The sequence below is a fragment of the Erythranthe guttata genome, chromosome 8, assembly GCF_056151865.1.
Source record: "Erythranthe guttata isolate IM_541 chromosome 8, IM_541, whole genome shotgun sequence".
In the NCBI taxonomy this organism is placed as follows: domain Eukaryota; kingdom Viridiplantae; phylum Streptophyta; class Magnoliopsida; order Lamiales; family Phrymaceae; genus Erythranthe; species Erythranthe guttata.
Window position 1 is genome coordinate 5,212,467 of NC_142540.1, and position 25,683 is coordinate 5,238,149.

A 25,683-nucleotide genomic window follows, 5' to 3' on the forward strand; every position below is an offset into this window, starting at 1 on the left:
GATGCTTGTTAAATCATTATATCTGATGCAAGCTGTGGATATCTATTTGTTATGCTTGTTCTCATTCCTTATGCATGTTAGTGCGATAAATTATTTTAATTTCTGCTGTTGGAAGGACATACTGCAAATTGCACTTTTTTTCCTTTTTGGAATAGTAAGTCAGGATTAATATTATGCTTGTTAAATCATAATATCTGATGCAAGCTGTCGATATCTATTTGTTATGCTTGTTCTCATTCTTTATGCCTGTTATAACTTTATCTACAAATTAGGTGTTGTTTCTTGTCTATTTGCATTGAGCATCATTTATTTATCTCCTCACTTAATGTATTTTTTTAATTCGATAGGGACTCTATAACAAATGGATGCCTCCACCCCTCAATTGTTTAAGTCTCAATACAGACGGCTTGTGGAAAGCGCTTGCTAAGTCCGGAATCGGAGGGGGTTTGATACGGGACCGCGTTGGCAAATTTGAAATCTATTTCTTAATTTTTTTTTGCTAATGTTATGTAAAATTCGTGTACTATATTTTCTTATTATGTATTAAATTGAATTTTTTTTTTTAGTCTTGAAATAATATCCCGTGCGATTGGTTGGAAAAAATACTAGTTATTATAATATTATTAGTTAATATGTTTTTGTATTACGTGATTAATCCCAAATCCTGCCCCCTATTTAGTTTCCCTTTTTCTTCTGGCTTTTAATATTGAAACGACGCCGTTTCATTCATTGTCGCCGCTTTTCTTCTCCACTCACACACACGCCTTTGTTTTCTCCCTCCCCGTGCTGCTATATACGACTCATTCTGTTATATACGACGTCGTTATACAAACTGAACTTTGTCCATTTATATATATAAACCCTAAACCTCCGATTTTGGCGCGATTTTTTTATTAATTAACACTATTGGTATAATTAAATAAAAATTAAAGGGAAACTGAATCAGTGTTGCGCCGCCTCCTCTTCTCATCACAAATGGAAAGAGGAGAAAGCTCCGGTTCAATTTCCTCCGGCGACGATGTCTGGGCTAAACTAGGTAAATATTCTTTAAATTGCTTTGCCTCTTATTTCTCAATTTGGGTTCAAATCTCTTCATTTGTAAAAGTGTGGCGATGTTTTTTTAGTTTTTTTTTTTTTTTTTTTTTTTTGCATATATGTAAACTACTGCGAATTTCAATATATTCAGAATTTGGATTTGTTAATTAGCAAAAAAAATAAAAAAGTTTACTGCCATTTTTCTGCAGTGTCTGTGGACTCGAGCTATTCGGATATTGAGTTGAGGTCAACTGAGTTGACAATCTGCTCAGAGATGAAGAGTTCTTCGAGTGAAAAGCGAGAATGGTGCAAGATAACTCGAGAAATCGATCGAAATTCTGCTTTAATGCAAAACACGAGGTTTGCCGGTTTTCCTTCCCCTGTTTCCATAAAATATTTTCTGATTAATTATATCCTTTTATTACGTGTGTGGAGAAATTTCTCACGAGGTATTGGAAATAATTGGTTTTGTAGAGTTTGTTAGGCTTGAATTTGATCGGTGCATCTTCTGTCTATAGAATGAAGATACGATGAATTTCGGTGTTTCGTTCACTATTCTGCACTTTATAGTCGATCATATGATTGTTATCGATTTAGGTGTTTATCTTCAATTTGCCGATTCTCTAGGGTGTTGGAACTAAGTTTTTCAATCATGATTTGTTCTTAGATATGACTTTACGGTGCTTTATTTCTTATCCTTTCTACATGCTCTTCTATACCTGGAATCACTTGCTTATATTTCTCAGAAGAATCTACAACTGAAAATTTACGAGTATATTTGATACCATTCATTAGTATCGAACAGAATATGACACCCGTGTTTTATTTTATTTTTATTTTTTTTTCCTAAACTAGTGGTAATTCGATCATTGTCGATGGCATAGCTGTTAAAGAAGGCGATACGACCGTTGTTATATGTGGAAGCGAAATAATTCTTGGTCCTGAGTCCGATGGTAAGAACTCGTATTGCCCAATTTCTTTCTAAGTAACGGAGAATATATAATCCATGTGGTTTATTACCTTGCAGGGTTTAGAAGGTATATGTTTAAAGTAATGCCTACGAAAGAAATTTGCAAGGTAAACATCTGCTGTTATTTGGGTATTACTAAATTTGTTCCGTTTTTTCGGCCAACGGCAAATTTCGACACGTTTTTTTTGTGATAGGTAATTTTAGATCCCGAAATCGCAAAATGCTCTATCTGCTTAAGTGTTTGGCACGACGTGGTCACTGTTTCGCCCTGCCTTCACAATTTCTGGTACACGACTCAAATCTCTCTATCGAGCGTTTGCCATTCGATCTTCTTAATATATACATAACCGTGTCCGTAAAAATACCATTTTACAGCAACGGATGTTTCTCGATGTGGTTGAAGAAATGCCGAGAGAAACGGTCTATCGTTTTATGCCCTCAGTGTAGAGGAATCGTCCAATTTGTTTCAAGAAACCCTTTTTTGCACAGCATCGAAGAGGTACTCTTTTCATGGTCGTTCTTTCTTTTCCGTTTCTTCTGGAAATGCGCATAGTGTTTATACCTGTCAATGGGCAGGATATACTGAAATCCGATTCCTCTCTAAGGCGTACAGACGAAGAAATTGCACACTTAGATTCACATGCATCAATTAAGTTGCCTGATTCTTCTTCGTGCAGCGGTGGGGCCGGCACCTCGTCGTTATATCAGGGTCCCGCTCCACCGCCGGTATTCGAGTCGTTGAGTGAGGAGATGTGTTACCTTAGGCATACTTTAGATCAACAGCGACAATATATCGGGAACATGGTTCTGCTCGTGAGGAGAGTGGCCTCGCATGCAAATGTTGACATCAGCGATATTCCGCCTTTTCAACCTCAGCCTTTTCCCGGCTTTCAAGACGATGACGAGGATGGTGACGATGACGATGACGATGATGAGGATGATGACGATGATGATGACGAGGATGATGACTTGGATGATGATGAGGATGATGACGAGGATGGTGACTTGGATCAGGATACAGATGAGGATGAAGTTGATGATGACTTGGATCGGGATACAGACGTGGATGAAGTTGTGAGTTTTTTATCCTTTTTCTCGTGTTTCATTTTGCAACTTTGTTTTATTTTTTTACTCATTGTGTGAAGTTTGTGATTATTTATTTTTTTTCTTTTGTGTGCAGTGGTGATAAAGGCCATTTACGCACGAGCGGTAGTTCCATCCTTTTTCCTTTTTTTTTTTTTTTAATTTAATGGTGAGATGATTGGGAAATGAGATGGATTATTTGGAACGATGGTGTATATTATTTTTTTAATCAAATCTGCAGCGAATACTTGAATAACAATTAATTGTAACATATAATTGCAGAACTTTTATTTAATATATTTTAATTCTTAACAATTCTTTTATTTATTTTTAGAGTAATGAAACTTCATGTTTATTTTGAGTTTTGAATTTTGAATTTAATTGCTAAAATACATAACTGTGCCTGCTATCTCTTCAAAATCTAATATATACAAACACTGCAATTTCTCTCTCCTCAAGCTCTCCAATTCTCTGTCATCGGAATAAAATAACGAATTTCGCGAAGTTTTCTCTCTTCCATTTCTCGCCAAATTCGTAATTTTATTCCGATGATACTTCACAGATTGCAGTATTTAGTTCTATGTGTTGTATCTGTGAAGTTTTCTCTCTTCCATTTCTACTTTTCTTCGTGAAAAGAGGCGAACTTGCAGCAATAAATACTCCTATACATAGAAATCTTGAAGCAGTTTGAGTATATCTTATTAGTATTACGATCAATAGGGTATACTAATACAACATATCTCGTCAAAATACCAAAGAAAATAAGGTACGTATATAATGAACGATGACGAGATTATAGCACTGAGCCATAATAAAATAGGAGATATATTGGTGCATCGGACGGATCGGGATTTTAGCCACACGGTTCGAATTATCCTCTTTTCTTGTTATTCCCAAGGAACTTGTTCTCTCTCGTTAGTGTGCAGTTTTTTTTTTTTTTTTTTTTTTGGTAATGAAGAAACGCGCAGCCAACCATATAGGTGCACTGGGTAAACCTACACTCTTGTATACTAGCTAATAGTGTGTATTTCTATTACAATAAAGTGTTCACTGGACAACAAAAAAAGAGTGACTGTTTTATTCATGTTCATTTTTTTTTCACAAAGGAAGCACTTATCTTCCTATTTAATATACATATTACATTTCAATAAATCAATCAAGCAAATGCAGTGAACAAAAAACAAGAACAGAAACATTACCAAGAAAAAAGAAAAACTACAATCACAACATTCTCTTTTGTACTAAAACAAAAAAACAGTAATGAAAAATCACCAACTGAAGCTGATGGATTCAAAATGCAGATTAGCAGCCAAACCAGATGAGCATATATTTGCCACCTCATGTCTCATCTTCTTCGGACCGCAAACGAGTACTCCAACGCTCGATTCTTTTCGCTCAAATAAAAATTCTACAAAAAAAGAAAGTTAAAAAAAAAGTAAGAAACAAATATTAAAATAAAATGTACATTCATGCATGCAGTAATATTTCTTGACCTCTAGATTACTTACTCTTAAGATCCGGTCTTTCGCCATAATGCAAATTAATCGATTGTGAAATCGACTGTTGAGGCAAGCTCTCCAACTCTCTACCGGCATTGTAAAATACAGAATTCGGAGATGCTTGAGGTGTGGGCCCCTCCATATTCTGTATCTGTATATTTTTCTCCTTTGCATTTTTATTTTTGTTCATCAAAAAAGCCGAAGTTGCAGCGATAAATACTCCAATGCATAGGAATAGCATGTGGAGCAAAGCTCTAGAGGTAGACGAGTATTTCTTGTTCGTGTTATGATCAATTGGGAAAATATAATATCTCGTCAAAATACCGATGAAAATAAGGTAAATGATGAAGGAAGACGAGATTATAGCACCAAGCCACAAATAGTTGTTTTGACCTAAAACAGGAGATATCGGTGCATCAGATGGGTTGGGCTTGAACCACACTGTACGAGGTTTCGTCTTTTCTTGTTCTTCGTGTGGGGCCCCTTTCTCTCTTGTTACGTATGCCTCGATTTTTAAATCCAAATTCGGAAACTCTGATGGAGCACCGCATAGAGGGAGGATTAAATCGAGCATGGTTAAGTCATTTGAGTTCTTGAATGAACTAATTAGTATAATTTCGGGTGTTTTGCATTTCAAATTTTCGCTCGTGTGGATTAGTTCGCGGATGATTGATATAAATGGGGTTACGCCACTTCCTCCACTAACCATCACCAAAAGCTCGTGCCTAATTAAAAAAAAAAGATAAAAAAATGGGATATCGATTATTTTATCTAAAAGTTTAAGCCGGTGAAAAATCGAATATATATATATAAATATATGTACCTTAGGAAATCGGTTGAAGTGGGCCCGTAGGGCCCTTCGATAGAAACATCGAGACGGTCGATCGAAGAAGTGAGCAATTGGTGGAGCTTATTAGACCATTTACCTTCTCCTTTGATAATGACACTTAAGTTATCAGACTCAAGATTGCTGCTTGAGCTAATTGTGAATGGATGCCACTGCATCTTCGAAATGCTCGGGATATTCAAGAAAATCGTGCTTGTCGGAGTGTAACTCAAACCTAGGCACAAACAAATAAACAAACATATATCATCAAGAAATTATTACAAAAAAACAAAAAAAGAAAAAAGAAAGCCACACTTACCTTTGGTCTTTGAGAAGTTGAGTTCGACAACTTGACTAGGGAGAACCCTAGCGGACGAGAGACGAACGTGCGACCTAGATTGCAAGAATCGGAGGTAACGGTCGATAACGAAGAGGAAAAAACCGGGGAGCATCATGGATGCGTAGTTGATTCCGACGTGGAAGATGAAGAAGACGACAAAGGGAATGTACATGTGGTGTGTGTAGAAGAACAACTCGAACATTTTTCTCCTTATTCGGGGGAATGTGGTGGCCCACAGGATTATTCCCGCCACGAAAGATATCTCTCCGGCCAGATTCGATACTCCGGTTTTTGGCCAGTCCAGCATCTGATATTATTTATTGTTGAGCAAAAATTAAATTAATGAAACTCAATCTTGTTGGCGATATTTTAATATGTTCAAGAAGTTGGGATTGATTAATCACAAATTATATCAAACTTTTGGGTTTTTTATTTCATTTTTTTATGGATAGAATTTCTTGATTGTTGATTAATGCTTATAAGATTGGTATTAACTATTATGAATAGCTGAGTAGATGTGGAAATTGGAATGAAATTTTTGAATTCTGTCGATTTTGATCTGATTTTTAAACATTTTTCTTCATTTCGAAAAACACAAATTCGATTTTCTTTTTTTTTTGGGGGGTTGGAATTATAATATATATGAGACTTTGATTTTTCGATCTAAATTAAAGATTCTTAAAATTCTGAAAATGACACTTATAATATCAATATATATTATTTATGCATTAAATATTTCATCAGTGAATAAAAAGTAAAAAAAAAGAAGAAGAAAAATCGATTTCCGCCGATTGTGAACTTAAATTTCTTGATGTTGGAACAAAAAATTTCCATTTAAAATTTCGATTTTTCTGAAATTTTGTGGAATGAAATTGAAATTTATTTTTCACACCTAGGGGTGGTTTTATTTTTACCAAATTGCCCTACCAACCCGTTGCCCTACCAAACCGTACCGATTCTCTACCGAAAAATTTCTACCGAATTATTACCGTACCCTACCGTACCATACCGAAATGTTTTGGTTGGGCAACGACACTTAACATTATTAAAATGGTAATGCCCTACCGTACCAAAATATTATTATTAAATAAAATTTTATTTTAATAATTCATTTATTATTTATAATTGATGTTAAAAGTTTTTATGTTATAATTTTATTTAAGAAATATTTTACATTAGGTAAATTTAGAACATATGTTTAGGACACTTATATTTTAAAAATTAGTTTTGTACATTTTAAATATGTGTACCTTCAATTGCTTTGAAAAAAATGATATTCAATTTAGACTTAAATAATAGATAATATAAATTGGTAATTACCATTACCATACCCTACCGTACCGAACTTTTGGTATACCGAAATCGGTATACCGAAGTTTTTGGTAGGGCAATGGTAATGGATTTCATAATACCGAAATTTCGGTATTGGTAGTGATTCGAGGGGTTTGGTACGGTTGCCCTACCAAACCCACCCCTATTCACACCTAAAAAATAAAAAAAAATCCAAAAATTTTAATCCGGATTCTACTCCAAATCATATACAGTTAAAGTTCTTTAAATTAATACAGTCGGCGCGGGACTAACAAAATTCAATTAATTTAGCGAAATATTAAATTATCGAATTAATAGTTTAATATGTATTCACCGAGTTGGGACCGAAAGAAAGTATTATTTAACCGAGGTTATAAATGTATTGAGTATTAGTTTATCGAGGTTCAACTGTAAGTCAAATGATAAAGTTAATTACCTCGGACAATTCATGTACGCTTGCCCAATAGATGATGTAACCAAAGGCATGAGCCGTAAAAAGGGTCATAACAATATGGCCCAACCATATGTGGTATTTAACGCTACCCTCTGACGTAAGCCCGAATAGCGGCAGCACAGACGAGCCACGTGTCACCGGGAAGAACAGAAACGCAAAGGCTATGTTTCCGATAAATGCTAACCGGTGCGACGCCGAGTCTAGCTTCACTTCCCAACTGCCATGCATATTATAAATATATTAATAAAAACGAAAACCCTTTGATATATATTTATAGAAATTCGTACTAATTTTTTTTTATTTTTTTTATTGTAAATTATATATTTGTCTATAAATCTTACACTTCTTCACCCTTTTTGGCAGCTGATTTTGGTGTAATGGTAGCAAAGCTGTTACGTAAATATGTTGCAAAACTCCAAATAAGAAGAGCAATAAACATTAGAAAAAATGCAATCTCAATTCGAGACACTATTCCCAATCCTTTTATAATCATGGGCCTCTTCAATATTGCCAGCCTGTGATTATTTCCATTTTTCCTGTTTAATAATTTATCAAGAAAACGATTAATTAATCAATCACTTAATTATTCACATAAAAAAAAATTCCGTTTATATAATAATAAATTATAAATATATATATTGTATACCCTTTGGTGTGGTTGTCACTCGATTTTTTTCCTAGATGAACATACGCACACCCTAAGACGGCAATCAGTAGAACCGGAAACGTGAACACCAAGTAAGTCGCACCTGCAAATATCAACATATATATTTTCGATTTAATTTTAAATTCACATACACACACACATATGCAGTTAAACCTCTATAAATTAAATAGTCGTGACTAGTAAAGTTCTATTAATTTAGCGAAATATTAAATCATCGAATGAATAATTTATAAATATGTTTACTACGAGTCAGGACCAAAACAAATTATAATTTAAGCGAGATTATTAATTTATCGAGATCGTTGAACTGTACTATATACCGTGTGTGGTTCCGAAATAAGTGGAAGCGGTTTGTGTTCGAAGCTTAGGCTGCCACTTGAGGCGGTATGGATTAGTGGGCAACATCACCCACAAGAAGAGGTAACCGGCGAAGACAATCATCACCACCGCCATTATCGCCGCCCTGATCGTATTGTGATTGCCGCCGCCGCCACCGCTGCGAGCTGATCTTTGTGGATCCATTTTTTTTCTTTTTTCTTTCTTTCTTTCTTGAATACGAAGAATGAAGAGAGAATAAATTATGATGTTGAGTTGTACGGTAGAATGTTGAGAGAATGATGCCCTTTATATAGTACTACTATTAATAGGAATTAAAGAATATCTAGCACAATTAAGAAGCATGAAACACACTACACACACAGTGGAGACTTTAATTAATCACATATATATGATTGGGGTTGACAAATTCATGCAAGTTGACAATATTTCTCAAAGTCAAACACCACATATACATACAAACAAATGTATATACAGAATGTTGTTCACTCCTTTGTGATTGCATTGCATGGTTCATGCAACAAGTTGATGACTTGTATATGCGTGTGCCTGAATGTGTTTGCGCGTGTCAGGGAAAAGTGCACACGTGTCAGGAGAATGTTTTTATTGATTACACTGATTATTACTCCCTCCGTTCCTTTATAAGTGTCGTTTTTAGCTTGTGCACAAGGATTAAGGATTTCAATGAATTTTGCTTAATTTTAGAAAAATATATGTGCTTATACTAAAATGCCCTTGCCAATAATTAATGTGAGAGAGTGTTGGAGATAGTTAATAAGGGTAAAATTGATAATTACACAATTAATGCAGTATTGGAAATGTAAAGTGACAGATAATATGGAACAAAAATAATTTTAAAAAGAGACAGTTATTGTGGAACAGAGGGAGTAATTATTAGGGTAAATTACAAACACCCCCTGAGGTATGGTCAAATTACAAAAACCCCCCTCTTGTTTGGATAATTACATCTAACCCCCTCAACTATGATTTTTTCTTACACCTCCACCCTTATGGTGCCAAATTCAACATAATCATCTAGATTCCGTGAAATGTGATCTAGTTTGTACTCGTTTTGTGTAAAAATACAGTTTTCGATGCACCACAAACTGATATATACAAGCAAAAAATCACATATTATGATCATCTTGCTTCATAATGTAGAGTTTGAATGGGATAAAACAGCTACAAAAGTCATAATATTCCATATAATCTCGAAGATTCCACTAAATTTGAGGAGTTGAGAGGGTGGTTGTAATTATCCAAACAGGATGGGTGTTTTTGTAATTTGACCATACCTAAGGGGGGGTGTTTGTAATTTACCATAATTATTATAAATGCAAATTATCAATTAATTCAGAAAAGTGTCCAATAAAAATGGTACACGTGCCTGTTGTCGTGTGTCCGAACGTGTTTGTCCTTCCAAGAGCGAACTTTGCCAACGTCATATATATTTATTTTATTTTTTAATTTTTAAATCCGGGCTTGGGCTGGGCCGTTCTTTTTTCTTAACGAAGAAAACAAATGGCCTTTTGTCCATTTGGGCCTTTCTGTGTTCATGAATATTGTGAAGTAAGGCCCGATTATTTATCATATCAAAATTATAAATTAAATTAATGATTTTTACTCATCACCTATATTATTTTATAGTTCAAGTTTTATCCTTTATTCACATTATTGAGGAGAAAATGAAGATAACAAATTAAAATATAATTATTATTCAATTAATATCATTTGTAGATGTTTCTTTATTAATATTGCATTTAATTTTGAGATTCGTTTGATAAGATATACAAGTAAATTATTATGAAAGTTCAACAATATTGAAGTTTCGTATGATGTTAACGGGTCTGGCGGGTCAAAACTGTTTAATTTCGGGTATGGATCGGTGTAAGTTTGGGTCTAAGCTAAAACGGGTTGAGACAGATCTTGAACGTCCAAGTTGGGCGTGCAAGCTGCATTTAATTTGGAGCGCCCGACTTGGGCGTCCAGTGAAAAAAAAAAATTAATTGAACGCCCAAGATGGGCGCACAAAGTGTGTACGAACGCCCGCGTGTCACATCTTGCTGGATATAATTAGTTGTATTAAAAAGAAAATATTAAAATTGTATTAAAAAGAAAATTTAAAATTGGTGTCACATCTTGGTGGATATAATTACAACTTAATTATCATCCTTAATGATGGTCTCATGGACAAAATAATGATGAGCATCCTTTATAACAAGACATTTCCTCTGCAACAAATTCTGCACCCGACCACAATTATTACCATTAATTCAGGCTTTCATATATAATAATAATAGTAATATGTATACTCTTTACCTTTTCATTTTTCAAAGTAGTATATGATTTATGGGGTCCATCGCAGTTTTATAAAGTTAATATATATAATTAAAGATGTAGCCTTTTTTCAAAACATTAATTTCCACAAAATTAGGCTGAAATTTACAGTAAGAAGTGAAAGTTAAAACGAAATTTCTAATTTATGCCTATTCCGATTCAAAAGTTCCGATTTGGAACAACTTTTTTCATGCTGGTTTTCGAAATTTTGATATCTAATGCTTCGGATTTTTTATTTTTTTTATTGGAATTGAAATTATATTAAAAAGAATATTTGGAATTTATGATTCTCAATCTGCTTTAATTTCCAAAATTAATTCCTAAAATTAAATTCCAATTTCATATTGGTAATTTTAATTTTATGATTTTACGATAGTGGGTGTTCATATTTTTGAAAATTTATGAAGGGTTCAAGACTTTTAAAAATGTTACACTCATGTGATTATTGAAATTTTCATAAATTTTGTAACCGGAATGAATTTCTATAGATTCCTAAAGTTATGGAATTGGAATTAATATTGTACTTTCGAAAAAAATGATTTTTTTCCGAAAAGGTCAATTCCGATCAGTTTCACCCAACTTTCACACCTAGTTACAATGCTTGCAAGTAATTGAAAGGTATTAATAAACTTAGGACGTAACCACTAGTGCTTATTGAGGTCTCTTCCACAACTTGGACTTGGTGAAAGGTTAGTAATTTTAATTCTTTTGAATGTGTGCTAAATTAGATTAAACCATTTGTTGTTGGAAGAAAAAACTACATTTGCTTAATAAATTAGTTTTCAATTTATTCATTTAAAAAAAAAATTATAATATGTTTCATATATAGTTGATGTTAATAACCTAAACACATATTTAGTTGGTTATATACGTGTGTTGGGTTTTGATCGATTTCTTTTTTAATAATGCAACAACCGAAAAATGCACACGAAGTTAGTTAATGTGACCAGACTTTCGTCCAAAAAAATTCCAAAATTTAAAGATTTTTTTTCAATCTTGATAGGCCCGAGTAATTATATTTAAGCTCGAGCTCGTTATCAAGTTTCTATCATGAAAAAAAATAGAGTTCAAACAATTTTTTCGACAATCGATCTCGAATCGAAGTGGAGGATAGCCGTATCTCAAGTGAATATTAAAGAAATATTTATTTTCCACATAGGATTCCCTAATAGTCCCATAATCAACATTGTATTATATTACCAGACAAACTTTATTTTAAGAAATAAATGGTGGAGCAAATGATTTCTCCAAAGCTTTTTCAATGTAGCTTAAAAAAAGCTTTAGGGGCAATTTCGTCCAAAATGTAGAAAGCTGAAACATATATTTATTTATTTATTTTCAGAAAAAGAAAAATCAGTAAAAGGAGTCACGGGGGCGCGTTTGGTCGTCTCCTCGAGCACAGCACACAATTACAAATATTAATTAGTTTAAGGGCAAATTACGGCCAAACCCTTTATGTATAGCCAAATTACAAAAAAATCTCTCTTATTTGGGTAATTACAGCCACCCATTCTTTAAATATTTTACATAAAATTTACGTACTTCGGTTATTTACCGAACCAAATCGTATATTTAGTTCGGTGTACGGTATGAAATGTTGGCGTACCGAAATTTCGATTTGGTTTTACCGAATTAGCATCCCCAAAGTTACCTCTGGATGGGTCTTTTTGTAAGATAATACATAGTTGATGGGATAGCTATAATTACCCAAATATAAGGGAGATTTTTGTAATTTAACCATAACTTAGGGGTGGCCGTAATTTGCCCGTTAGTTTAATTTAGATTACTGTTAGTTGTATCATAAAGTAAAGATAGGTTAAAATTTTCGTAGGTTTGTAGGAAGCGCCCTCAATCATTTTCTTAGGGTTGTTCACAAAAAAAGGATAAAATAAGTATATATAGTTTACTTTTAAGTAAAAAAATGTAAATTTTAGTAGTACTGAATAATATTGTAATCATAAATAGAACAAAACAGAAATCTAATTTTACATAGTAGAACAGATAAGATAAAAAAAGTTTGGAACCACATACTTATACAAATATTGTGTAAAAACGTAATTAAAAGTAATTTAGAGACTTATATCAACAAACAAACAACCAACAAAGTGCAAATTTAACTTCAAATCCCATACAAAATTTCCTATATTAAAAATATGCTTCACATTTTTATATAATAATTAATAAACATATATAAATAATATATGCGGGGTCGGTCATACAAACCCGTCCCCTTACCTGTCAATTTTTTTTGTCAATTCCCATTCCCGCACCATTTTTTTTCTAGGCGGGTATAACAACCGAAAATTTCAAGCCGGGAGGGCAAATTATCAACCCTCGATAAAAAAAAATCTTGATCGAAATCTTGACTATATTGGAAATAATCATATAATTTATTTTCTAGTTGACTAAGCAATGGGTATTATTTTTACAAAAAATACTTCTAATACATAAATCGAACTCATTTATAAAGTATATTAGAGCAAGAATCAGTTTAATCACACAACAGAACAGTGAATGACTAATTTTGCAAAATGAAGCTCATAAATTAAATATTTGATATATATTTATATAGATTGCACAAAGCACAATAAAAAAAAAACAATTAACTCATCAAAAGCAACATAAAAAATGAACTATTGTCTGGATATTGCTATTTCCAGTCCACTCAAAAATAAAATAAAATATTAAACAGAAGAAACAAGCTTGGTTTTGAAGCGATAGAGAAGCTTCTTCTTCCTGGAAGTGAGATTGTCAATAGTAAGAATCAATTTTCCAGGCTCACCAACTCTGTAGTTACTGCGTATCACCTGATCATTGCCACCATTATTATTAATTTTCCTCATTTTCTGTATAATAATTGTGTACCCATTTTCTGCACTTGGTACAAACTCTGCCCCATATCTCACTTCCCATCCAACCACACTTGCCTCCCAGCTCACAACACAGCATCCCTATTAAAATTAAAATAATAATAAATAATTAATTAATTAATTAATTAATTTAAAAATGTGTAAAAGGAAACTATAAAAAAGACAGGTCAAAGAGAGATGAAAAGAACAGAGAACAAAGTGTGTATCACAAGATTTTGTCAGTTATTTTTTAGGTAACAGTCAAATACTGTAATAATAACAACACAGGTATCAGAGAATCCAAACAACACTCTGACAACAATATTTGTAAGGGTTAATTTCAAATTGCACCCCTGTATTGTCATCTATGTTGCATATATGCCCATGTACTATAAAATGCGACAAAATGGTCCATCGACAAAAGGTTAGAGATTTGAGAGTTGACCGTTAAGTTGAGGGACTATTTTGTCGCATTTTGTAGTACAAGGGCATATGCGACACTAGTAGTAATACAGGAGTGCAATTTGTATTTAACGCTATTAGTTATTACAAATAGGGCTAAAGGTTTATTGCAATTTGTACCAATGTCTTGTACCAAATTGCTAAAAAACCACCTCATGGTATTCTAACAGCAAATACCCCCAAAGCAGGGGTACTAATTGGCAATTGCTAAAAGAAACCAGAACATAGGGGGGTTTTGGCAATAAAATAACATAAGGTGGTTTTACAGCAATTCAATATAACAAATGGGTCCAAATTGCAATAAAACTCTATGAAGAGACAACATTTGTATGATGTATTGTCATTGTATCAGAGAATCCAAACTGTAAAAACAGTACTCCTAAGACCTATTCAAATTTAAACTAAACTTAGTCAACATGTAAATAAATTTTCCAAAAAAATTAAATTTATTTTTCTACAATATAATAATTAAATTAAAAAACCATTTTGATAAACTCACCTGAGTAGCAGGAAATTCAACAGTGTGCTTAGCCGAAGGTTTCACTGTAACCTCGGTAACACTATCAGATGCTCCAAATTCACCATCTTTGCTTAGTCCACCGTATTGTGTCGGAATTTGCTCAGCTGCTATATATCTTTTTTTTTTTTTTTTTTTAATATCAAATTCACACAATTAATATATTTATAAATAGATTTAATTTTTTTTCGAAAATAAAATTTAAAAAAAAAAAAGAAAAAAATACTAACTTGAATAGGGTTTCAGTGGTTGTTGAAGGCCTAGCAACAACAAATTTGCTTTGGGTCCTCTGAGTCATAAAAGGGCTTATAATTTTGCTTAGAGCAAGATACCACCATGGCACATTGATGAACACCTACAATTTATTTTTATAAATATATATATATTAATATTAATAACAAAAATAAGTTAAATTACAAACAAAAAACCCTAAACTTAGTCTAAATAACGAACAAAAAACGCCCGCACCTATTTCTAACTACCAAAAATACCCCTGAGATTTGTTTCCAACTTACACCAACTCCTTACATTGTGACTTTTCACATAAACTTTTTTTAGTCCAGCGATATACTTCACACTATTTCAATTTCAGATATTTTCTTTTTATTTAACAGAAGGTATAATAGAGTGTACACATTTTCTGTTAAAAAAACTCGATCAACAGTTAATCAGGGAGGGGTTTTGGTTATTACGAATATTTAGCCTAAGTTCAGGGGCTTTTCATAATTTACCCTAAAAATAAAAATAAAAAAAGCCATTCTTTTATTTACCTGTTTGGCAACAAATTCAGGGTAATTGTCTTGAAACAATTGAAGGGCTTGATTAGTGGCCTGCCGGAGCTCCCACCGGTTCGGGCCGGGAGAATTCTTGAGGTCGTTGACCTGAATAATGGTGGAAACGCCGCCGGCCCGGAAATCCAGTTTCCGGGCACTTTTCTCGAGGAACTGGATCCTCCACTTGAGGAATTTGGACCTTTTCTCTTCGTCGGAGAACATTTTCCGGTAGAGATCCTTGTCCTGGAACTCGCCGTAGACGTTGTAGCAGACTGGGTTGCCTTCTTTGCTGTGTCCGTGCATGAACACCGCCTTCCCCAGTTGTTCGCCGGCGGCGGCGTCGTCTTCGACGAGGTCGCCGTCGATTCCGAATTGTTTCCTCCATCTGACGGTGTTCTTGATCATGTCGAAGGCGTCCTTGGCTTTGAAATCACGGGCGCGGAGGAATTTGTGCAGAACGACGTCGCTTCGTTCGTCTTCTAGAAGCTTCACTCCCCAGATGCTGACTTCCTCCGCCGCCGGCGCTTTTTTTGCGGCTTCCTCGGTGGTGGTGGTTGTGGTGGCGACGATTGTTTCGGCAATGGCTTCCAGGGTTTTAGCGCCGTCGTTTTCCTCCGCCGCTGCCGGAGTAGTGGAACTCTTCTCAGCTTCTACAGTTTTTTTTGGTGGTGGAGGCGTTTTGTGTTCACCTCCGAATTCACGATTGTTGAGTGCCTCCTGAATGAGCTGCTCCAGCTCCATCAGGGCTCTCTTCTCATTCTCAGGAAGAAGATCGGCGAATTTGGTGCCGCCGTGAACCACTTCCGGTTCATCGGCCTTCGGAGGCGCGTGTTCGTCGGCGGCGGCGTTGGGCGGAGACTCAGGTTCCGGCACCAAAAGAGAGTTTTTGTTGTTGTCACCGTCAGCTTCACGGTTGCAGGTATCCTCCTGATCACCGACAACCAAGAGAACTTCATTCTGATCTTGATGAATGGGGACCATCTTTTCAACTTGCTCCGCCGCCATTGCAATGCAATATATATATTGTGATGAGTTTGTGTGTTTTTCTCGAGGTGGTGTTGTGAGTTGTGAGCGCTGCTAATATATATATGTGTATATATAATGGGGGTGGGAAGGCGGAGGAGGAGTGGGGAAAGTGGGGGTGGTGGAGGTTTATGATGATGATGAATCGTGGGTGTGTAATTAAGTGTAACGTTGGTTGCTCTGGATGATGAGTAAACAGTCTGGAATTAGTCAAATCATTTCACTTTTCTTGCTTCTTTTGCGTGGGACCCACCAACTATCCTTTTTTGCTTTCCTAGGGCCTCTCTTTTCTTTATTTCCTTTTTAGTCCTTTCTCTTTTTTTTTTTTTTTTTTTTTTTTTGGGGGAATATTTTTGATAAATAATATGCAATTAAAGTACATTTAAACAGAAATTTGGCCGATTTAGTTGCTCCAATTGTTTACTTATAAACTATGTTGCACGGACACGGATACGTGGAAACGGCGATACGCGGATACGGACACGGTGATACGGCATTTTTAAAAAACTAGGATACGGACACGCGGGGATACGCGTAAATATTTAAAATATAGGGGTATATTTATAAATAATAAAAATATAGGGGTACATTTATAAATTATAAAATAATATTTATAAGTCGTCATCGCATAAGAGAACCGCTCGCCTTGTTGCTCGTGTTCTTGGTTGCCGTCGCATGCTAGAATTTTGGAGTTTTGGGTGGACTCACAAAGAAAACAGAGAAAATGTGTATTGTAGAGAAAAGAAAATGCGCATTTTTTTTATTAGGGCTCTCTCTTAAAACGTAAGAGAAGTGTCCCAACTTTTTTAAAATTGTGGACACTGCCCGACACGGGTGTCCTACTTTTAGCGAAATTACGACACGGGTGTCCGAGAAGTGTCCGGATGTGTCCGAATGTCCAGGTGTCGGATACGGGAACTCTTCACCTTCTAGAACTGTCCGTGGAGCATAGCTTATAAACTATAATTAGTTCCAAACTTACTGAAAAGACTCAGTTCCAATACAATTACACATTTTTCTTCTTCTTCTTTCTAAACGCTTAAATCATGAATTCATAAATAAGGACATTTACGTTAAAAAATTTATGCCACTTAAATCATTTCATTACCGTTAAACTTATGTAAACAGTAAACTAATACAGTCGGGACTAAGAAAATTCTATTAATTAGTAAAATATAAAATTATTGAACTAATAATTTTAATACATTTCTACCGATTTGGAACCGGAAAATTTATTATTTACGTGATGCTATTTATTTATTGAGATTCTACTGTATTTCAATCATTGTAAGTTGTGACTAAATAATAAAACGCGCCTAGAAAGGGGCTTTCTTGTTGCCTACGATTGTCTATGATCGACAATGCTAATTTTTATTTTTCCTTCTCTTAAAATAAGTTGTTCTTAAATCGAAAATTTCCGAATTGGAATAGACGCATTATAATAATTTATATTCTTTTAGTCACATATAATTAAGAATTTTTTGATTGAATTTCATACTTTTGTTCTATTTACAAAATAAAATTCCTGTTTCTGAAAAATAATTTTTAATGTCACAAAACTAGCTAGCATAGCTGTTAAACAAGGATAATACACTGTAAAGATTAACAAACACTCTTTTCTTCCTTGAATTGCAGAGGATGTGTTCTTCCACCACCATTGCCATCGACTGGTTAACGCACATTTCGTCTGGTCCGTCGAGCTGCAACACACTTTCACATCTTCGTCAGGTATACAAATTACACATGTATGCGCCAAAAACAATCGGAATCATCAATCATCTGCACCCACCGTACAATTTAATTTCAAATTTTTAAAAAAATCCAGTCTTTGAATGATTTTAGTTCTTTCTTGTCAAAGAAAAAAAAAATCGGAGCTATACCGTGTACAGTCAATACTAAGAAGGTTAAAATGGAGTAACCCACAAAGTTATGACATAGAATTTGACTTTAGTATTTGCCACGTCAAGTTATATATTCGCAATGAAATAAGCAGAAATCACATCAAAAATTGATTCAATCGTTAAACAAGACAAACGTTGCTCAAGCTTCTACAAAATAAAGAGTAGACGTCATTCATTGATCTTCTTAAAGAGCCCCGGGGGCAAAGAGAAAAAACAAGAAACGAGCATTCGAAATTTGAAACGAATGAGTTCTAAAATTTGAAAGAGTTAACTGCCTGTGATTATAGCCACGTGTTTCACATGTTGAGCATTTTTTCTTTCGATTCAACTATGAAGGAACAGAGGATACACAAAACGGGCGGTGATTATGAAATCATACCCCGCGTAAACATTCTACCGCAAATGCATATGCATGAATCGAGTTAGTTGTTATCAACAGCAATCTTTTTAGAAGACGAAAAAATACCACATTTCGATTGTGGCGAGCAAATTAAATACGTATAAAGGTATCGAATCACTTACTCTTCTCTCGACGTTCTTCAATCCACTTGCTGTCAAGTGTCACGACTCGTTATCTCTCGAATAATTTTTGTTGTCTGTGTTTGGGCTCTGAGTAAAAGGGCTCGAGGCCTTTTAACCGTTTTTAAGTTCACTGACAACTACTTCAGCATACACAAGGTTATCTCACATCTCCGCCGCATCGATCCTTTCTTCCTTGTCTCCCTCACAAAACCCCGTGTCACTCATTTCATCGTCGGAGCCCAATAACAACCCTTCATCTCTTTTCACGTCATCCTCACCACTCAGCGTAGAGGAAATACGAGGCAACAAAACAGCATTCTTTTTGTAGTTCCACACAAGCATCGAAATGTAATCCTGAGGGGAAACCAAGCCGTGCTCCATAAGACATGTGCGCTGCTCCTCAAGAGTCTGTGAGTTCTCAAGCTTTATATACTCGAGCAGTGCCTTCTCATGGTCAGGCCTCCATCCAAGTGGAAAAGGCGAGTAGTCGGTTTCAGGCACAAGAGACATCCTTGTATACTGCAGCCCATCTATCGATTCTGCAAGACCCATTCTCAACAAATTATGATACTCGGGCGACTGTCCTTTCTTTTCCTTCAGAGGGCGGCTCAAATTTCGAGCACCAACTTTGTAAACCTTCGCCCGTGACCTGAGCTTGTACTTTGCAGCGTAGAGCTTCGCAAGTGAGCCTCTGATAATGTACGAGCAGAAATTTACTATCTTTTTCCTGTTGTCAGCGTAACGGTACCACTCGACTATAGTGGACAAGAACTTATTCATTTGAGCGTTCGTGTGTGCCTGTGTGGCATGAAACATCCTAAAACAAGGCTGTGGATCGGGATCTCTATCCCCTTTCACAAAATCCAACTTCCTAAACTGTTTAATACACTGCTTCAAACTAGCCGTGACCGACAAAAGTGTTCCCACACCTTTTTCGCTGATGATTTTCCCACCGGTGGCAGTGTATCTCAGAGTGGGGTAGACAACTCTTCTGCACAACACATGATCAAGAAACATTATCCCTTTAGTTATGTGTTCGATAGGGAGGCTCTCGTTATCGAGCTTTAACATATACTTCTGGTCACAAAATTCGATTAACTGTTTCCTTAGAATCGCTGCATCAGCTCTCGGCCCTCTAACACCAATCAAGATATGGCCACCGTAGCGTATGTAGTCAATCTTCCGAGTCTTGTCGGGGCCGCTAGTCGGAACAAACTCCGGCCATGAAGTGTTGCCTTGCTCCGCCTCTCCCTCGGGGCTGTTCCATATGACGTCACTTTTGGACGGCTTGTAAAACTCCTTGATTTTATCTTCCATCCAACGGTCCAATTCGTCTAGGCATATATTAGCCAATAGAGGACTGAGGATTCCACAATGACCCCACGAAGGTTGAATCTCAGCCTCCTCCGGTGCAAACCCGAAAAACGATTCCAGCCAATAGGGATCCGGCTTTGGTTCGTCTTCCGCAAGAACCCTCTTCTTCTGGTACTTTCTTTTAATCTTCTTTTTCTTCTCACCATCGTCTCTACTAGTGACAACTGGCGTGATTAGTGCGGACTTAATCAAATCAATCACCTTCTTATCCCTAACATCCCTCATTAAAGCACTAATCACCATCCCAACTTTCATACCGTCCAAGACCGTACTCAAATCGCCCTTTAAATACCACAAATAACCCGCGAAGCTCCTTCTTATCACCCTCAAAACCGTATGGGCGTTCCTTCCAGGCCTAAACGCAAACGACTTCTGCGAAAACCTCGCCTCGTAAACGGGCTCCAAGATCAAGAACAACACTTCCTGAACAATTCTGTCCTGAAAAGCAGCTCTCTGAGTGGTTGTCAAAATTGCCCTAATTTTCCTCTTCGACAACGACTCGTAATCGGTTTTATCCTTCGGTGACCTAATGAAGAACTCCAATCTAGCTCCCCATTTAAACCTGCTATCGAGTACAGCATTCCGTAGCGCTAGCAAGTCCTCGAGGGCAGAGCGTGTGATGGAGCTACGAGGCATATAAGCTCCGGTTTCATCCGCGCAAACCTTTTGATAAGCCAACACCCACAGCTCGAACCTTCTCAAATAATTGGACAAATTAGTAACGGTTTTATCGGGCTCTCGGAAATTTTCGATCCACATTTGCGAAGAAACGGCAACACCATCCTCCTTCATCAAGGTGGCCGGGTCATTCGGGTCGGGTGGACGTCGAGTGAATGTGTAAGTGCTGTACATGAGCGCTCTGAATTCAAAAACCCCATTTTTATTAATTGGGGAGGCGCTGTTGTTCAACTGGGAGAGAGTTGTGGCTCTGTTTCTGAGTGATGATGTACGGCTCCTCAACAAGGCGAAAGTTCGATGCATTTAACTGAAGTTGATTGTAAATAGCGATGGATGGAAGGAAAATTACAGAGCGAAGAAAATGGGCAAAAAAAAAATTAAAAAAATTGAACCTTCAATCGATCATCGTAGAATAAAAAGGAACCTCGGATAACGAAGAAATTGGGGAATTGAAGATTGTCTGAAACTTACGCGGAAACCTAATTGAAAGAGGACGAAGCCATTGTAGCCGATGGAGTTTTTGAACTGAGCCTTTGTCGATTGTTTTCTCTGAATTAGGGGTTTTGTGGGGTTTTATTTTGGCTCAAGAGGTAAATACTGAAAATGAATATATTTTTTTTCTTCTTCATTTTGTAAAATTATTTATTTAAAATATAAAGGGTAAATGCACTTAACCCCATAAACCCTTATGGTTTGAGTTTTGTGCACATAAAACCCTAATACTTTCAATATAAGCAGTTATCTGTAGTTTGAACTTTGTGCACATGATCTCTTGTACTTTTAATATAAGCACATAACTTCTCTATAGTATTCCACTTGGTAAATAATCATGCTCATTAGGAAAAATATGTTTTTGAAAGTTCAAGAGGATTATATGGTTTATATTAATTAAAATATATGGGGTTATGTGCACAAAGTTCAAAACACAGAGGTATAGGTGCTATTTACCTAAATATAAAATGTTAATGGATACTATGAATTGGAAACTTTGTATTTATAATAAAATTAATTATATAAGTATACAAAAATAAATTGAAATATTTTTGGAATTATTTTGATAAAAATAAAGGGGCGATGTGCTAAACACCCATCCATCATAATACCATTTTATATGAGGACAAGCGGACTTTTGCAATTTGCTAAAAGTCCTTTATTCACCACATGCACGTTTATTCCATCGAATCTAACCGCCCCCATTTTTCATCGCTGCCATCGCCGAAATTCTGTCACACGGACACACATAAGCACACACCGACAAACACACATTCGCAACCACACATGCACACATATGATTTTGGTTACACTCATTTGTTTCCATTGTAACCTAATAATCATGGAAACCGTACCGAAAAATATTAAGAATTATTTGGTGATGGTGATGGTGATGGTAATGTTTGCACCAGATATTTAATTTTTTTTCTTCAACTTAGTTAACTAAGCTATGTAACTATGCTATGCAAAGAAGTTGTCTAAACTATGTAATTAACTAAACTGTATGTGTAAGACATGTATGATTGTATGTGATGTGGGAAGCGCATCTATTCTTATTTTAGTTATTTTCTTCATTGAATTTTAACTAAGTTGTTGTTTATTCTATAAATAAGCTGTGCAACTTACCGCGTCGTCGTCACTGTTAGTTTTCTTAAACAGTTTCTTTAGAGGAGGAGCGCACAAAGACTTTTAGTAAAGTGGCAACATGCACGTATCCTTATAGATATGGAAAATATTTTTTAGGGACCTCCAACTATTTTTCCAAAAATAATATCAAACTGAAAATTAGATTCTCATACGTAAACAAAATAATCGGAGAAATAAATCAAAAATTTCATAATTCAAAATGAAAATATCACAAAAGCTAAATTTTATTGAACAATAATATTTCTTTGTTTGTTTAATATTAAATAGTGTGATTGAGTTGATTTGAATATTCTCAATGAACAGGTGAAGGCTAATTTTGTAATTGACTGTAATTGGTGGGCCGGGCCAAATGAGATCCACCTTAATAGAAGGCCCATTTGATCCAAAGAAAATGCAGGTTTTTTTTTAAGTTTTAGTTCCACTTTGCACTCTTGCAATATATCATTTTGGCATTTTACATCCTCGAAATAAATTAATAGCACTTTGCACTCTGGAAATATAATAAATCATTCATAGTGCACCCCAAATGAATTTTTTTAAGGCTAATAAAGGTAATTCAATATTTTTAATGGTATTTTTTTTAGAATGACAAATATTAAATTCTTTCTTTTTATTCATCAGTTGTTTGGATATTATCAGTGTAAGAGTAAAAATACATATAATCAACATATTTAAAAATTATATTTTTTATCACAAAAAAATATTTTACGAAAAAAAAATCATTCATCTATTTTGTTATCAAGTTATCTGAAAATTATAATTATTCCAAATATTCTTTACCTATAATATTTCCACCGGTTGCAATAAAAGATCCATCAATGGAATAATTTAATGATAAAAGTTTATTTTATTTTATTTTGTATGAAAATATAATTGGTATTAATAATCCGGTGTGATTTTTATTTTTTCGCACTTTGTGCATTCGAAATTAGGTTAGAGGTTGAAGAAAACAACAATTTAATTTATTATTTTGTATTCCGAAAAAAAAATCAATAAAAAATAAAATTGCATTCATTATTCAATTTAGGGTGTATTGTCAACGATTTATTGTGACAAAAGCAAGAAGCGTACTAGGCACTTGTTGTTTGATGTGTGCGTATTTGCAAATACTTTTTATTCAATCAATATTTTTTTTCAGATTTTCTTAACAAATGTTATACTTCTACATTTTTTACTTTTCATATAAACTTATATTAATCATGTCCATCGCAAAGGTAAATACTAGTTTACATAGAATCAATAACTCAAAAGATTATGTTACACAAAATAAAATATTATGTAGAATTAAGAAATATATTATAATGTTTTGCTTAAATTAATATTTATAGAGATTTTACAAGTAATTATATGTTATAAAAGAAAATTTGTTATAAATTAGGCGGCCGTTATATGCAAGCCCATTTTTTTATTAGTTCAAGACCTCCAACATAAAAATACTAATTTACCCTTAATGAAATTCAAAAGTAAATAAAAAATACAAAATATTAAAAAAATAAAAAATATATTTCCTTTGTGCAAGACCAAATAAAATACATAACCCTAGAAATCTCCTTTTATTATTTCACGACTTAAAAATCTCCTCCTTCTTCTTCACAAAGCCACCAAGAAACCCTACACGTCGAAATTATCAAATACACACCAAACATTCACAATGGAGCCAGAAAACAATGATATGGTGGTTTATGAGGGTGGAGAACACAATAAGGTATGTTTTAACCGTTTATTTTTGCTTTTGGGTCGTTTTCTTTTTATTGGAAAAAAAATCGACGACACGAAAAATCGGTATTTATACACCGATTTTTGTTGTGAAAATCGGCAACTGCAGTCCGATTATTGGAATATAAATCGGTACTCAATACCCGATTTGTGTAGTAAAAACCGGCATGACACAGCCGATTTTTTTGTCTATAACCGGTGTTATCATGCCGATTTAGACTACATAAAATCGGTTTTTGAGAACCGATTTTATTATATATGTTTGTTTAAGACCGTTTTCCCGTACTTTCTTGCAGCAACCTAGGGGATTGATGGAGGGTTATTCGGATGAATTTTCTACCGAACAAATATTTGAGACACGAGAAGCTCTACTTGAGTGGGTTAAAGGTGTTGGTAGACGCCACGGAATGGTGATAAACACTTTCGTTTCAAATCCGGGATTGAAAGGGCGTAGAAGACCGTATGTAATACTCGCATGCGAGCGTGCGGGTGAATATCGTGGGAAGAAGAAAGCCGGTGAGGATGACCATGGAGAGGGAAAGAGGAGGACGGGTTCTAAAAAATGTAATTGCACATTTAGATTAAAGGGGACAAAACAAGGAAAGGATACTGATAATGTTGGGTGGGATTTAAAAGTTCAATGTGGTACTCACACCCACACGGATTTTGAGAACTTGCACGGCCACTCTTATGCCGGGAGACTAACAAAAGAAGAGATGGTACTTGTTGAAGGAATGTCTAAAGCAATGGCGAAGCCGAAGGCGATTCTAAAATCATTAAAGATAAGGGACGAGACGAATGTAACTGGAATGAGGACAATTTACAATTATCGTCAGAAATTGCAATTGAAAGAGAGACTTGGAAGAACTCAAATGCAAGAATTGTTTGCAAGGTTGTCAAAAGATAAGTGTACCTTCTACCATAGAGTTAACAATAATAAAGAGGTAATCGATATGGTGTGGACTCATCCGAGTTGTGTTAAGTTAGCTCGTAGCTATCCGTACGTATTCATCATGGATTGCACATACAAAACCAATCGATATAAACTCCCATTACTTGAGATTGTTGGCTTTACATGTACGCACAAGACGTTCTCCATTGCCTTTGCTTACTTGGAGTACGAAAAGACGGAGAACTACGTTTGGGCATTGCAAAGTTTGGAGAAGATACTCGGAAATTGTCCTCCGCCTAATTGCATCGTAACTGATCGGGAATTGAGTTTAATGAAAGCGATTGGGGATGTATATCCAACCAGTCATCACTTGTTGTGTCGTTGGCATGTGAACAAGAATATATATTCCACATGTAAAGCGATGTTCTCATCTGAGAAGTTGTGGAATCAGTTTAATAGAGATTGGGCGACTCTTATTGA

The 25,683-nt window shown here is 35.1% G+C and overlaps 5 protein-coding genes across 7 annotated transcripts; 2 read left to right on the top strand and 3 right to left on the bottom strand.

Moving 5' to 3' along the window:
• The first annotated feature begins 731 nt into the window (after positions 1-731).
• LOC105976844 (hypothetical protein) lies at positions 732-3,403 on the top strand. Of its 2 annotated transcripts, XM_013002105.2 has the most exons (8): positions 732-1,036; positions 1,245-1,395; positions 1,891-1,988; positions 2,063-2,112; positions 2,200-2,291; positions 2,381-2,504; positions 2,582-3,079; positions 3,186-3,403. In XM_013002105.2, the coding sequence occupies exons 1-8, from the start codon at positions 976-978 to the stop codon at positions 3,189-3,191; spliced, it is 1,080 nt and encodes a 359-aa protein (XP_012857559.2). In that variant the 5' UTR covers positions 732-975; the 3' UTR covers positions 3,192-3,403. The 2 variants fall into 2 exon arrangements, with proteins under 2 accessions (XP_012857559.2, XP_088677922.1); XM_088821796.1 differs by having other exon boundaries at positions 764-1,036; positions 2,582-3,202.
• A 736-nt stretch (positions 3,404-4,139) lies between these two features.
• LOC105976846 (ferric reduction oxidase 2) lies at positions 4,140-9,043 on the bottom strand. The gene is made up of 8 exons (XM_013002107.2): positions 8,506-9,043; positions 8,165-8,267; positions 7,860-8,054; positions 7,501-7,735; positions 5,733-6,060; positions 5,411-5,648; positions 4,597-5,312; positions 4,140-4,496 (listed from the first exon to the last, which is right to left on the bottom strand). The coding sequence occupies exons 1-8, from the start codon at positions 8,705-8,707 to the stop codon at positions 4,357-4,359; spliced, it is 2,157 nt and encodes a 718-aa protein (XP_012857561.2). The 5' UTR covers positions 8,708-9,043; the 3' UTR covers positions 4,140-4,356.
• A 4,337-nt stretch (positions 9,044-13,380) lies between these two features.
• On the bottom strand, positions 13,381-16,827 carry LOC105976911 (patellin-3). Its single transcript, XM_013002183.2, has 4 exons — positions 15,457-16,827; positions 14,917-15,041; positions 14,669-14,804; positions 13,381-13,809 (listed from the first exon to the last, which is right to left on the bottom strand). The coding sequence occupies exons 1-4, from the start codon at positions 16,462-16,464 to the stop codon at positions 13,543-13,545; spliced, it is 1,536 nt and encodes a 511-aa protein (XP_012857637.2). The 5' UTR covers positions 16,465-16,827; the 3' UTR covers positions 13,381-13,542.
• A 1,122-nt stretch (positions 16,828-17,949) lies between these two features.
• Positions 17,950-21,540, bottom strand: LOC105976897 (Intron maturase, type II family protein). Of its 2 annotated transcripts, none has more exons than XM_088821798.1 (3): positions 21,429-21,540; positions 18,906-21,264; positions 17,950-18,182 (listed from the first exon to the last, which is right to left on the bottom strand). In XM_088821798.1, the coding sequence occupies exon 2, from the start codon at positions 21,258-21,260 to the stop codon at positions 19,068-19,070; it is 2,193 nt and encodes a 730-aa protein (XP_088677924.1). In that variant the 5' UTR covers positions 21,261-21,264; positions 21,429-21,540; the 3' UTR covers positions 17,950-18,182; positions 18,906-19,067. The 2 variants fall into 2 exon arrangements, with proteins under 2 accessions (XP_088677924.1, XP_088677923.1); XM_088821797.1 differs by having other exon boundaries at positions 17,950-18,261.
• A 2,706-nt stretch (positions 21,541-24,246) lies between these two features.
• LOC105975447 (PKS-NRPS hybrid synthetase cheA-like) lies at positions 24,247-25,683 on the top strand. The gene is made up of 3 exons (XM_088821161.1): positions 24,247-24,300; positions 24,608-25,552; positions 25,663-25,683. The coding sequence occupies exons 1-3, from the start codon at positions 24,247-24,249 to the stop codon at positions 25,681-25,683; spliced, it is 1,020 nt and encodes a 339-aa protein (XP_088677287.1).

What these genes read in the sequence shown, in the direction of transcription:
- LOC105976844 (XM_088821796.1), top strand. Translation starts at nt 976, where the DNA reads ATGGAAAGAGGAGAAAGCTCCGGTTCAATTTCCTCCGGCGACGATGTC. An exon ending in CGATGTCTGGGCTAAACTAG is followed by an intron (nt 1,037 to 1,244) that starts GTAAATATTCTT and finishes ATTTTTCTGCAG; the next exon opens with TGTCTGTGGACTCGAGCTAT. An exon ending in CTACGAAAGAAATTTGCAAG is followed by an intron (nt 2,113 to 2,199) that starts GTAAACATCTGC and finishes TTTTTGTGATAG; the next exon opens with GTAATTTTAGATCCCGAAAT.
- LOC105976846 (XM_013002107.2), bottom strand. Translation starts at nt 8,707, where the DNA reads ATGGATCCACAAAGATCAGCTCGCAGCGGTGGCGGCGGCGGCAATCAC. An exon ending in AGTGACAACCACACCAAAGG is followed by an intron (nt 8,055 to 8,164) that starts GTATACAATATA and finishes ATTATTAAACAG; the next exon opens with GAAAAATGGAAATAATCACA. An exon ending in GCCAAAAAGGGTGAAGAAGT is followed by an intron (nt 7,736 to 7,859) that starts GTAAGATTTATA and finishes TATGCATGGCAG; the next exon opens with TTGGGAAGTGAAGCTAGACT.
- LOC105976911 (XM_013002183.2), bottom strand. Translation starts at nt 16,464, where the DNA reads ATGGCGGCGGAGCAAGTTGAAAAGATGGTCCCCATTCATCAAGATCAG. An exon ending in CTGAATTTGTTGCCAAACAG is followed by an intron (nt 15,042 to 15,456) that starts GTAAATAAAAGA and finishes AATAAATTGTAG; the next exon opens with GTGTTCATCAATGTGCCATG. An exon ending in ACCACTGAAACCCTATTCAA is followed by an intron (nt 14,805 to 14,916) that starts GTTAGTATTTTT and finishes AAAAAAAAAAAG; the next exon opens with ATATATAGCAGCTGAGCAAA.
- LOC105976897 (XM_088821798.1), bottom strand. Translation starts at nt 21,260, where the DNA reads ATGCATCGAACTTTCGCCTTGTTGAGGAGCCGTACATCATCACTCAGA.
- LOC105975447 (XM_088821161.1), top strand. Translation starts at nt 24,247, where the DNA reads ATGGAGCCAGAAAACAATGATATGGTGGTTTATGAGGGTGGAGAACAC. An exon ending in AGGGTGGAGAACACAATAAG is followed by an intron (nt 24,301 to 24,607) that starts GTATGTTTTAAC and finishes ACTTTCTTGCAG; the next exon opens with CAACCTAGGGGATTGATGGA. An exon ending in TAATGAAAGCGATTGGGGAT is followed by an intron (nt 25,553 to 25,662) that starts GTATATCCAACC and finishes TCAGTTTAATAG; the next exon opens with AGATTGGGCGACTCTTATTG.